General features: G+C 49.3%; 2 protein-coding genes across 2 annotated transcripts; both read left to right on the forward strand.

Moving 5' to 3' along the window:
* Positions 1-2,204: 2,204 nt before the first annotated feature.
* DSM5745_07179 (uncharacterized protein) lies at positions 2,205-2,568 on the forward strand (the record flags this gene model as incomplete). Its single annotated transcript, XM_026749195.1, has 2 exons — positions 2,205-2,258; positions 2,347-2,568. The coding sequence occupies 2 exons, from the start codon at positions 2,205-2,207 to the stop codon at positions 2,566-2,568; spliced, it is 276 nt and encodes a 91-aa protein (XP_026602285.1).
* Positions 2,569-3,518: 950 nt separating this feature from the next.
* DSM5745_07180 (epoxide hydrolase family protein) lies at positions 3,519-5,953 on the forward strand (the record flags this gene model as incomplete). The annotated part of the gene is made up of 7 exons (XM_026749196.1): positions 3,519-3,582; positions 3,843-4,057; positions 4,389-4,732; positions 4,783-5,326; positions 5,380-5,455; positions 5,521-5,775; positions 5,862-5,953. The coding sequence occupies 7 exons, from the start codon at positions 3,519-3,521 to the stop codon at positions 5,951-5,953; spliced, it is 1,590 nt and encodes a 529-aa protein (XP_026602286.1).
* Between the last annotated feature and the right edge of the window lie 6,740 nt (positions 5,954-12,693).

A 12,693-nucleotide genomic window follows, 5' to 3' on the forward strand; every position in this document is an offset into this window, starting at 1 on the left:
CTTGCCTAGCGGCGGCACGCCCCCATACCCTAAGGGAGGTCTGGAACATTAGGCATACGCCTAGCAATCCCCAGGGCGTTAAATATCACTACTACTACTACTAACAGGTCAACCAAACGTACTATTAATTATGGTTACAAAGATCCCCCGAGCCACTAAGACAAGAAAAATGGTTCAAACGTGAAAGACGCTCGCTACAAACTGGACAAACTAAAAGACGATGGCCTTGTCCGAGCCTTGTCTGGGTGAAGGTTGCACTGGTGCTACTGGTACCATATACCTGGGTATAATGGATATCCTGACCAGACACATGGAAAACAAACAGAACTGGGAGACCAGTCGCTGCAGTCACGCTGATGGCAGGTCAAAACTCTATGAATTATATAAGAATCTCGACGATCATGTCAAAGAAGTGCATTAAAATTAGATATACTGTAACACATCTTTGCCAACTACGGCAGACCTGGACATACCGTTTACAAAGCCCGCTCCCAGGCGTGACTGCTGGGAACTCCGCGCGAAGGTGTTATGTCGTGGCATCAAGGCAGCGCAGCCGCAGAGCATCTGCAGTCCGTTCAAGGCCTGTGAGGTGGACCAGGCTACCCGCCGCCTTGGACAGAACGCTCCTGTTGCTAAAATGTTCGCAGTAATTGGAGGATAGAGGTCTTTCCGTGCACAAGAAGCTTTCCCCACATGTGCTGGCATTACTCAGATGAGCTTTCCACGCCGTGCAGTACTTGATCATTAACAAAAAATCGGGAGTGCTGCATACAAATAGCGCCTCTTGGCAATGAACCAGACGTGCTCGTAGACCAACTGAATCTCGCGGCTCGTAGCCTTTTTCCAAAACTTCGTGATGCTGGCTGAGCCTTTATTCTTGGGGAGAGCCGGAGCCTCAGTTCGTGGAGGGGTCTTTGCCTCACAGGATTGCCTTGGAGATTTAGGAAAAGGGCGAAAGGATCAAGCGCAGAGGGGCTTGTAGATATAGTGGTCAGATGGCAGGGTCTGGTAAAGATAGCTATGTGGAAGCCAAAGCCTGGCCATTAGGTATCTTCAAAAAGTTACATACGACCTCAATAGTGAAGGTGCTTCTGTGCATGAGGCCAAACATGCTCACCTGAGCCACCTAGCAATCGTTCGAAGTGAACATTGCCTACAGATGACAATATGGACAGGTGGCTGGACGGGGCGGCATTAGGACCCTCAACCCGACACAAACAGAGGCAACCCTAACCCATTTATCGCGGCCACCACGGACTATGTGGGTGGCATCAGAATATACCAGACACTTGCACCGCCCGTAGAGAGAGCCGAGGCCAAGGGAGGCATGCTAGACATCTCAAGGTTCTTTCGACATTGGGGCGGGGCATGAAAATGGTTCAGGTATCGAGGTTGTATCGTCAATGCCTGATGCAGCACGACAAATCCAGATCCGGAATCGATAGCCTGGATTCAGACAGTTGATGTCAATTCTTGGTCACAGCTACGACCTAAATGCAGCATACTTGCAACCAATCTGGTGCAGCAGTTTTGACACTACTCGAGTGCTATGTATTCCAGGATTGTGCTACGCACGGGCACAGCGGCGGCTGTCTCGATGATCCCTGCCGGTCTGCGCAGGCGAATAGCTGCACCACTTTATAGGCCGTCGCCCAAGAGGCCACGACCAGTTAGTCCCCCGCCACTTTCTAGCAAGAACGGAACTTGACTTGACGATTAGTAAATTAGAATGCACATTACTTTATAATCGCCTACCGATTCATGTGTTGGCGTACCTAGAATCGTGGAAAGGCGCTCCTCAAAGCGTAAGTTGCCGACAACGAAGCTGAACTCGAGCATCTGGAAGATATGGTAGATAAAAGACCTGGAGCAAGAGGAAAGAAGAGCCGTACAAATGGTATTTTCACGGGGCTTCTCACGCGGAAGATTTACGCCATCAAGGCGTATAAGATCAACTTATATATCAACTACCTGCATAATGAGTAGACGACAAGCAATTCCTTCCATGAAACCTAAATATATGTTAGGCACCGGCATCCGCACTTTGCAAACCACCCGCTGGTGGATGAGGTGTGGGCCAGAGCATGTAACAAGGAACATGATAAATGTTTCCAGGCAGGAACTTTGGATATCGTACATATAGCACTGTTTTCCGCCTGTGGCACCATTCTCCGTCGTTGAATAAGTAAACTCTTGATTGTCCAATGACCTCCCACCGTATGCCCATCGACCATGTCCAAGGCACAGAAACTGGCAAAGTTCCAAGAGGCCTACATGGCTCGCATGGCTCGCATGGCGGCTAAACTTGGATGACCTGACATTACGAAGCTGCTTAAGATACTTTAGGAGCCTGAAGAGAAGCCCCACGCCCTTGCCATGAGCAATATGCAATATCTCCAAACAGGACCTGGAGACCTATTTCCGCATAAAGGAGCAGCTCCCGAACAAGTGCTAGAAGAGCCTAGGAAGTTCAGTGTCCCCAGCGCAAAAAAGAAGCGTAAGAGTGGTCAAGCACCCGAGGGCGAGGGGAAGAGCGAGGGCAAGGTTAAAGGCAAGGAACGCAAGTAAACGGAAATCTGATGGTTCCGTCTTTCTGCCTCGATAGGCTCTGTGCCACCACGAACAGTATGAGGACAGCAAGTGCGGATGCTGTATTGCACTATAGTTATGAACTGGCTCAAGAATGATATATTGAACCAGCCCACACCCACGAGCAGACATATTCCTCAAGCCACCCGCGATTAACACGGGATTGAAAATACTTTGCGTGTCTTTATGGACATTTCTTACAGGGCTCCACTCGCAGCTACCTACCTTGGGCATGGAGTTAGGGCAGGCTTGGAAGATCTGTTACAACAATGTGAATTGGTCTACTGTCAGCCTCAGCGACTATCGCATGGTACACATTGAAAAGGTCCACCCAGGCAAACACCTTCCCGGTCGGCTCGATGGAAATCGATACTATCGCACCAAGGGCAACCTCAAAACCTACCAAGCAAGTGCACAAACCCGGGAGAAGTAGAGCTTAACTTTCAGATTTGGGCCCTGGCCGGTGCGGGTAAAGCCCTGACTGGCCGAGGGCGCGAAGCAGATTGTCCCTTGTGCCGGGAAGGTAGTAAATATCCGACTATTCTGTTCCTTCCAACAGATTTGCGGTTCTTTGTCAAGTGGAAGAAGGACTACAGGCAACAGCAACAGTCAGAACCACGGACTTGCTGCCGCGTGCCGTGCGTACAAGATTGTAATGACTGCTGAGGTCTACACACAGCCTATTTCCCCAGCAACTTGTTTGGGGCGCATCTTCAGCCGACAACCCAGTATTCAAAGCTGGTAGTGTAGATATCGAGTCGCCATTCGGCAATTCAAGGCCCAACCTCTTGACAGAAGCCTCGACTCGCCTCCTGAAGATACCCCAACAGCGTCGTACTCCACAATCAAAGGAAGAAATCATGGCAGATCTGCGTGAGCAGATCCTTGGTAAAGTAGCATGTAATATCTTGTGGAATCTTATAGACCTAATGTCTCATCTGGCCGAGCTCGATGAAATTCCACGTCCTCAGGTTGAATCAACAGACAACTCCGGTAAGCTTGCATTACCTTTTAGCGGCGAACTCAAACTAACAAATGCAAAAGATACAGCATGCGAACACGGTTCGCCTACCATAGGAAGTCTCTGGTATTATACGGAGTACCTTCTGTTTGCCTGTTCCTTGACGCTTTCACGATGAACATCGACCCTAGCCAGATACCCCTCTGTCACGAAGCCATGTTCCAGTAACCTAAGTTGGGAACAGCAGGAGGGGTTCATACAGTGGCTATACTATCTGCCTTCAAGTTTCAAGATAGACGTGCCCATCCGCATCCCAAATCATCCTACCCTGAGAGGCTGGGAAGACATGGTCCGGTCAAGACTCGTCCACGAGATTGGCAGGGCAACGGGTCTTCAGAGTTGGATCAGTGGCCGTATCGTGAGGTCTCGAGGACATCGATGGAGAAAGCGAACGCCAACGAGATCGGAGAGGGGGTGTTTGCCGATCGTCTCGGGTCTTTTATTGAAGTCAGCTGTCCTTGACCACCCTTAGGGTTTGCTTACCAACCACCAAAAAGCTTGAAAAACGTGTTTGCAGAGTTTAAGGCGTTTGCTTGGATTCCCTATCGAGCGTGGCGTTGGAGTAGCTGGAGCATCGAGCCTGCGCTAAGCTCTCTAGTGCTTATTTCCCCTTATTCAGCTGTATGCAGCCTGACTCCAGGAACATCCTTGTATTGGACAATGATGATGCAGAGCAACGACGAGTTTGCTTTTTCGATGAGCAAGCTACTTGGTCATTGATTGCTAATCACCACCGACCCCGCTTCTGGGGTTGTTCGCCGTATAAATAGAGCCGCAGGGTTCCTTTCAAGGTCCTCAGGGTCCCAACAATACAACGGGAAACAAGATAAAAGAGGCCAAAAACATGAGGCTCTCTTCCATGCTCCTTGCTTTGCAAGGATTGCTTCAGGCTAGTCAGGCAAGCCCTACTGCAAGCAACAATGAGTTGAAGCCATTCCACATCGACCTCTCGTCCAAGGTCCCCCGAATGCTGGATCAAATTCACCGGACGAAGTTGCCGGATCGCCCTCTGTACGTCGACGAGGGGACCGCAAAGGGAATTGGCCTGAAAATCCTGAAATCATTGAGAAACCAATGGTTAACAACGTTCAACTGGGGGCGGGAGCAACGCGACCTGAACAAGTTTGTCACAGCATCACTGCGTATGGATTTCAGTACTAAACACACTCCAGATTCAATCACTACACAGCCGAAATCGAAGGGTTGGACATCCACTTCATATACCAAAAAAGCAACGCCACTGACGCGATCCCCCTTCTCCTCCTCCACGGCTGGCCCGGCTCATTCCTCGAGTTCGCGCCTATAATCCAGAACCTCACACAGAGAGCCTCCACAGCAGCCGGGAAGAGCGTGTCTTTCGACGTGATCGTGCCCTCTCTCCCAGGCTACGCCTTCTCCTCCGTCCCTCCCGTGGACTGGACCCTCGCCGACACAGCGCGCGTATTCAACACACTACTAACTGATGTCCTGGGCTACGATACCTACGCGACGTTCGGCACGGATTGGGGCGGCGGCATCGCATACGCCCTCTACGACCAATTCAACTCCACTGTCCGCGCGGCGCACCTGGCTTTCCTCCCGTTCTACCCCTGGAATTCGGATCAGCTCGCTGCGGCTAATATAACCCTTGACACAGAGCTTGAGAGGTTTGAACAGGAACTCGCTGAGGAGTGGACAAACACCGGGGAGGGCTATTTCGTGGAACAAACTACGAAGGTATGCATGTCTTGCCACCGTGCTTGGTGTCAAGGCGACCTAACGCATGGCAGCCAAACACAATCGGCCTCGCACTCCACGATAACCCCGTCGGGCAGCTTGCTTGGATCGGCGAGAAGTTTCTCAACTGTAAGCGTACCCTTACCCTCTCTTTCACCCATCAAGTGAAACTAACAGAGTCTACGTACCTGTAGGGTCCGACCCCAACGCCGGGCAAGCACCATCAGAACTCACACACAACGAGATCCTGCGAAGCATTTCACTATACTACCTAACCGGCTCCTTCGCCTCTTCCGTACTAACATATGCCCAAAACCCCAATGGCTTCGCTACGGAGTACACCAAAGCGCATACGGATGCGCCCTTGCTCTTCAGCGCGTTCAAGTATAATGTTGGCTTTTGGCCGGAGGCACTTGTTGCCAAGGTTGGGAACCTGGTGCTTTATCACAGTGAGTCCTACCTGATCTTTCTTTCCTTGATCCTTCGAGATATGTGAGAAGTGGCATTATTGCTAACGGGCGATATGGCTTGGTAGACCACGAGTCGGGCGGCCATTTCCCTGGTCTGGATAACCCGCCCGCGTTGCTGGCGGACTTGCGTGAGATTGCTACGTATTGGGACGCGTGATGGTGAGCCGCCGTGGTTTGACGGAACTAGGGGCAATAGAGAAACCCGCGGATCCTAAGAAGTGGGATGAATCGATGGAGGACCCTCAGGGTCTGCCAACTGTTGTCCGCTATTAAGACGATAGCTCAGGGAAATGTTGTTAGTCGAAGCTCCATGGGACCCTTATGTTTACTGGTTGGCTCCCCAAGGGGTTTGTCTATCAGACAGTGGACGTAGGTCTACCTTGTGACGAAATATACGTTAGGCAGCGCTCGAGGCTGGAACTTCCCATATGATTTGAATCAAGGCGGCAATACCTACGAAAGCGACCAGAATGCAAGTGGGACCAGTGTTCTAAATCTGGACAAACGGTTGCGACCATGATGTTATAATCGCAATTACTATGTTTTGTGCGGCGGAATAAATGCTGGGCCTACGAAGATCGTTGCACTTTGCCTACACTATCAAGAATTCTTAAAGGACGTCCGCTCACACTTACCATGGGTATATAAATAATTTGATATCCCGCCTAGGCCCCAAGCTGCAAGGCAACGCCGGTGCCATCCGACCTTTGTGTCACCTGGACAGCTTCTGCGGCAGGTACATCTGATTCCTCGCCCTCTGTGGGAGCAGACTGCTCTTTGGTCGGCGCTACACGGGAAGGGTTCTAGTACCTGTGGCCACTGGGGTCGAACTATCCATACTACGCGCTCTGAGTTAAATCAATAAAACATTACTCAAACCTTGGCCTCGGCCTTGGCTAAGGAACAACGGATCTCTGCTCTCTTTCCTAAGCAGCAAGAAACTACTGGCATTTTATATTTACCAAGGAATTCTAGAGGTCTACAAGGACCAGCTCCAGTTGTAGCGCACCATTATCTTATAGTCAAAGATCAGGATAATGCCCTTTGAGGCACCGGTCGGTGTCAGTCTGGGCGCCGCGGCAGCTCTTGCTAGACACACCAACACCAGAATCTCGGAAGTTACTCGTGACTATATTGGAGACCCGAGGGTTGATAGGTACGGATGTGTCGCGGAACGGATCCATTTAACAATAAGGATAATGTTCAAGTCCCATCAGCGTCCACTGTGCCCTAACATTATCCACGTGTGAGACTGGGTACTGTCTGGAATACGTATGTTAAGGTTTACGATGTCTCGGGTGTGTTTTGCTCGTGAACACTTTAACCTGTACATGCACGGCCCGTGGGCCCAAGTCCACTGTGTTATGGTCATGCTTCTCCAGTGCCCGATATATAGGCAAGATCCATGTACTACCTTGGCCCTACATACCCAGCGGAAACACCAGCGATTCTAGATGACACCTCGGTTGCTTAGTAGCACTGCCGTAAGGCCAATTGCCATGCGATCATGGGAGTACAATCCGAACTCACAGCCATAATAAAGGGGATCGTTGAGTACCAAGGGAACAGCCCGGAGCTGAAGCCCCTTCTCCGTAATGGGCAGCACGGAGTCCGAGCACTTAAGTACAGAAAATCAACCAAATTAACCCGATGACTAAACCCACATTATGTTGTTCGGCGGCGTACGTTCGCAGCCTTGTTGAAGGCTTAACCCCGGCGAAGTCCATGCGATCTTCGGCCTACAAGACGACGCAGGGAGACCCGTCAATATCAGGGAGGTCCGTCTGGAGGAGGAGCGCCAGCTCCCCGAGCACGCATGCAGTATGGCAGTAAGTTCCTATCCTGTCCTGTCTGTAACTCCTGTCCGTTCACAACTAGTATCCAACTCAACGCCCCTGAGAAGAGGCTGGCCGACTATGGTACATGTACGATCTTCTCTTCCGTAATCGGAAGCGGAATGAAGCAGAAATCCGATCACGCCTTGATAACATCCTCGTCCCCATTTACCCAGTTCTCCGGTCTGGTTGCCTCTTCAGCTCCCCGGGTCGCAAATCAGGCCTTTATTCTGCAGGAACGATGACTTGGGATTAATTCTTTCCGTCACGGCGACGATTTTTCGGGGCTTTGGTCTTGGGCTCTAGCTAACCACCCTATCATGGGCATGGAGATGATGTGTCAGTAACAGAAGGGTCACGGGTACTGCATGGTGCCCTGGTCGATGCATTAGTTCGAGGGTTTTCGTCTGCGCTGTCGAGAACAAAATACAAATATCTTGCGATAGATGGTACAACTGGTATCCTGGACGCAGGAATTCCAATCAGATCCCATGCCAGGTAGCTGATTCAGGCTGCGAATTCTGATTATCCGGGCGCTTACTAACACAGAAGCTATACCTGTGAAGAAACTCGCCAACCCTAAATACCTGGCAGGTTGACTGGATTACCTATATGCCGCCGCAAGACGCGGGCCCTATCAAGGGGGCCCCGGGGTCTGACCAGGGAATTGATCCCCACCGCTTGGACCGCATTGAAAAATGCTCGACAAGTACATGTGTCGGAAATGGTCTTTCTCGATTTAAACCATCTCCAAACAACAGGTTCAGTCTAAGCATACAAGTCTGTAGCATTTAACTGGAAACTGCACAATAAAAGTCATGGTGAACTTTAGATGACATCCCTCCTCCATCCAGAACCATTGCCTGCTGTCTACAGCCCAGTAACATAAATAGGATATCTATTATACAATTCGCGGCCAAGAACAGCGCCGAAGGGGTCCAGTTATCTTGAAGCAGCGAATTCCAACGGCCAAGCAGTACATCCAGCGCTTAGGCGGAGGCCGTTACAGGCAGGTCTTCTTCTAGTGTCGCTTGCATGAATTCTCTCTTACCGGAGACACTGAAGCAGAAGGAAAGCATAGTATAAATTCAAGGGCAAGCCAGTTCATAGCAATGGCATCCTTATCTCACAGGAATACGGACCTTGGAACACATGGGACGCAACAGATATCTCCGGAAAAGCTTTGTATCTGTATCCATGGATATAATAAGCTGGACAACTTCGCGTCTGTCTTCTACTTAACATCGGGTGCTCACTCCTTTTGTAGAGACACATCTGCCTAATTCCTGCGCGAAATTAACAATCAAGGCTAAAGCACTACGTGGATATGATCCAACCGCCGCCATGGGCAATCCAAGGGCTTACATATAACAGTTAGGATGCCACACAGACCCGCATTCTACATCCGCTCCATGTCAGTGCGTCCACAGTGGAAGCTCAGTGTGCGGCACCTGGTAGGGCACGCTTCGAAGCACCGAGGCACTAGCTGAAGACTCTAATTCTAGGCCATCTGGAGCAGCTTGGGCACCTGCTTGTTTGCATAATACAGCATGCGTCTACAGATAAGCAACTGCAGATGTTCCAGGATCTTAAGGGACCGGGCCATGAACTAATATCAAGTGATTTTATTCCGCTGAGTATTAAAATGAACATTACCCCGATAACAACAGAGTTGCTTTGAGATATAATAAAGTCATTAAAGGTGCTTTACTCCAGACCGTGCTTGGTAACTTGGATTTCCTGGGAGCGAAGATGCCCGTGGTCATTTGTTATCGACTTAAAATATCTATTTTAATCTATTATTAAATGGAGCTTCTCTATATATCACAGTGTATTAATCTACCAGGCCATGTCGACCTAGTGGCCGAGAGGCGTATCACCCACCAAATGAAGAAGAAAATGCTGCGTGGGCGGTTCGACTATTCTTTTTGGTATAGGGAGGCCCAAATCCTCTGCAGAACCTCTTTATTATGAAAGCCAGCCCTGTTATCAAAACATGGTTCGTGATACTCAGAACGAGCAGCGAAAGGCCAATATTGATGTCTTTGTTCTTTAAACAGCCTTATGGTTATTTTGCCTTGACTGGACGACCGAGCAGGGTTGAACATTCAATATTCCAGTACAGCTCTGGGATCGGCTAAGGCCCGTTAACTGCGGGCAATGGAACATCTGGCACTCGCGCCGTATACCTGCCCGGACCGAAGTAATAATATTGAAAGAGCCGATGCCTTCCGCAAAGCATGGCAGTGCCTATTTGCACATGAGAAAGGAGTGCGGTGGACTTGAGTCGGGACACTCGGCATATACTAGACTACATAGACACCGGGGGCCCTAAACAAGAAGAACAAGAAAACATATTCCAGGCCAACAAAAACACTGCTAATCTCATAATCACCACAATGATATTGCTGGGCAAGGCTCCCATTGAGAGAATATTGCCTCTTATCCATTGATTCCAAAGGAAGACGACGTCTGGAACTTCTTTCTGAAGCCCGGAGTGGAACAGCAAACACATTCAATGACTGTCTATGCCACCCCTTCTTCAACAAAGCAGGCCCTGTTAAGACGACAGCAGAGCTCGAGGACTCGCTGGTAGAAGACGACATCAACATGAAGATGAAGTAAAGACTGCTTTCCGTTATCCTTCGATCAAATCTCTTTATGAGCGTGCAATATTGATGGGCGCAGGATACATATTGGTTGTTATGACAGAGGTGGAAAGAAGCAAGGGCATTAAGTCCGGCCTCGGGAAAGGTACCATATAAGCCAGAAAGTTATGAGAATATCCTGAACCGTTAATAGCTTGTCGGGACATTTTAGCATGAAGCAACCTTGGACCCTTAATTGACTGCCATGCCTTGCAGACATCGCCCCAGGGGCAAGCTGAACCGGATGAATTGATGCGCAGAGATTCCAAAAGCTCTTTCGGACTGGAGCGTCAACATGGCTCTCTTTCTAACATAATCACCCGCACGCTTGACCAGGAACTACCGATGAGACCAAATCACGCTCTATCAATCCATGTATAAGCCGAAGCCCCACTGCGAATGCAAAGGTGTTACCGTAGTGGCGGACCTTCAGGCTCCTTTCCAGGCCCATGGAGTCATGCACGCCTTTCGTGCCTTTATTTATGATGTCAAATTCCACCGAGTCTGTACCTCCTAGGCACGGACCGTACTATTGTATACCTTGTGTTTGGCAACGCCACGGAGAGAAAGATTCCACATGGTTTTATCTGGTGTTTGATAAAAAAAAACAGGGAGCATTCAAGTATTTCCTGACGCCAGGCGCTCCGGGGTATGTCTGTCTGTGCTCTTGCTGCATGCTCGGCCCCTGCCCACAATAAGCTCCCTGGGTAACATAACAACACTCAGGAAGCTCCAGGAAATGAGGAGATATTGAGGGAATAACAATATAAGTGGTTCGCCAGGCAGCTTAGTGGGCGAATATCCCACAACTTCGTCTAGGTACTGTCCTGGGAGCGCGCTTGCTCAGCACCGCTGCCTTTTTGGCTGTATGTCTCTCTTTAACATGTATATTTTGGTCATCAATTATCAATACTACGCCAGGATGGAAAACAAACAAGCAGAACGTGATGTCACGAAGCCTGATAAGCAGTATTAGTTCTCGCGAAGTGTGATGGGCGTGGACACGGTGTGCCGTGTCTCCTCCCGCTGCAGTGAGTACCGGGCAGAATCTCGGGCATGAAGCCGTTATGGCCAGTTATAAGCATATTGTTGATAACAGGCTTTTATTATAAGGGGAGGAGCATTCGGAAGGCTGACTCCAGCGGAGAGCTGGAACCGATTAATAACTCAATACAAAAATATCAATCTGCTCTTGCTGGTACATTTGCAAATCCTGCACACCTCGATCGAATGTTTCTTAGCGTCAAATACCCATGACGGCTTCTGCTTAGTTGCATTGGAAGGAAGTGGTTGAACCCGCAGATACCCTACTAGACAAACACAAAATGTGGTTGTTGGTATCACATCGCCACATCCACCGAACGACAATGACTACATTAGGGAGAACCTGACCCATAAATACAACAGAGCCTGCCAGCTCCTGGACGCCTCGCTTGACTTCCGCTCCTACATCACCGCCATCCGCAACAACACCCTAGACGGGGACCACAAGTTTGGCAGCATCCATCCGCCTGCAGCAGCGCGAAGGCCGCTTTCAAATGCCACTTCCTGGCTCGCAATATTTATTCTAAATAACGCCGCAAGGCAAAGCAGGAGGACGGCAATGCATGTCTCTAGCGATCTAGATCGGTCTAATGCAGTGGAGTTTCCTACAGACCTACCACCTATCCGCGTGGTGTCACTAATCATCAACAATCCTTAAAACAAAGGTTTAAAATTGTATGCCCTGGCCAATATTAATTCATTAACAGGCCTGTGTATTCCTCATATCATTAAAAAATCCGCTATCTTTCACTTTCCCAAATACCGGACAGCTGCGTCTGCTCGGGGAGTTCGTGCATCCAAATCAAATTGTTCTATCGCCGATGCCATCAGATTACAAGACAGTCCTTTCGCCCCTCAAAACACGCGCTTCGGGAAGGTTCTTTATGTCAGGATGAGCATATTCGCAACCATTCTGTTCGAGCACGCACGGGATTTCTTTGGCTGGCAGGGCAACTCAGAATGAACTCTCATGGGAGTAGCAGTGGTTTGGGGAGATGGAGAAGGCCCATCTATGTCAATCTCCCATTATGTACCTCATTCTTCTCATGCTGCATGTCACCAGACAACGTTCTCCGTTACCCCCAGCCAGTCAGCCCACAGACAAGGGTTCGGTCCAACTCTGTTCCACCAGTGTGATTCCGCTACCCGGTTTAATTTAAGTTTATAAACCCGCTAGTTAAGCCCATTGTAAACCCACCAGTTACTAAATTATTTACTTACATAAAACGTATAAAAATAAATCTACCTTTAAAATACCTAAAGAAGTATGTTATAAAGAAAAAAGGCAAGAATAAATAAAAACAGGAGACCAGGGCTAAACCCGGCCAAGCAGTTTAAAAATAATTAATAAAAATAACCACTTGCGGATA

The sequence above is a fragment of the Aspergillus mulundensis genome (assembly GCF_003369625.1).
Source record: "Aspergillus mulundensis strain DSM 5745 chromosome Unknown scaffold_7, whole genome shotgun sequence".
Classification (NCBI taxonomy): Eukaryota; Fungi; Ascomycota; class Eurotiomycetes; order Eurotiales; family Aspergillaceae; genus Aspergillus; species Aspergillus mulundensis.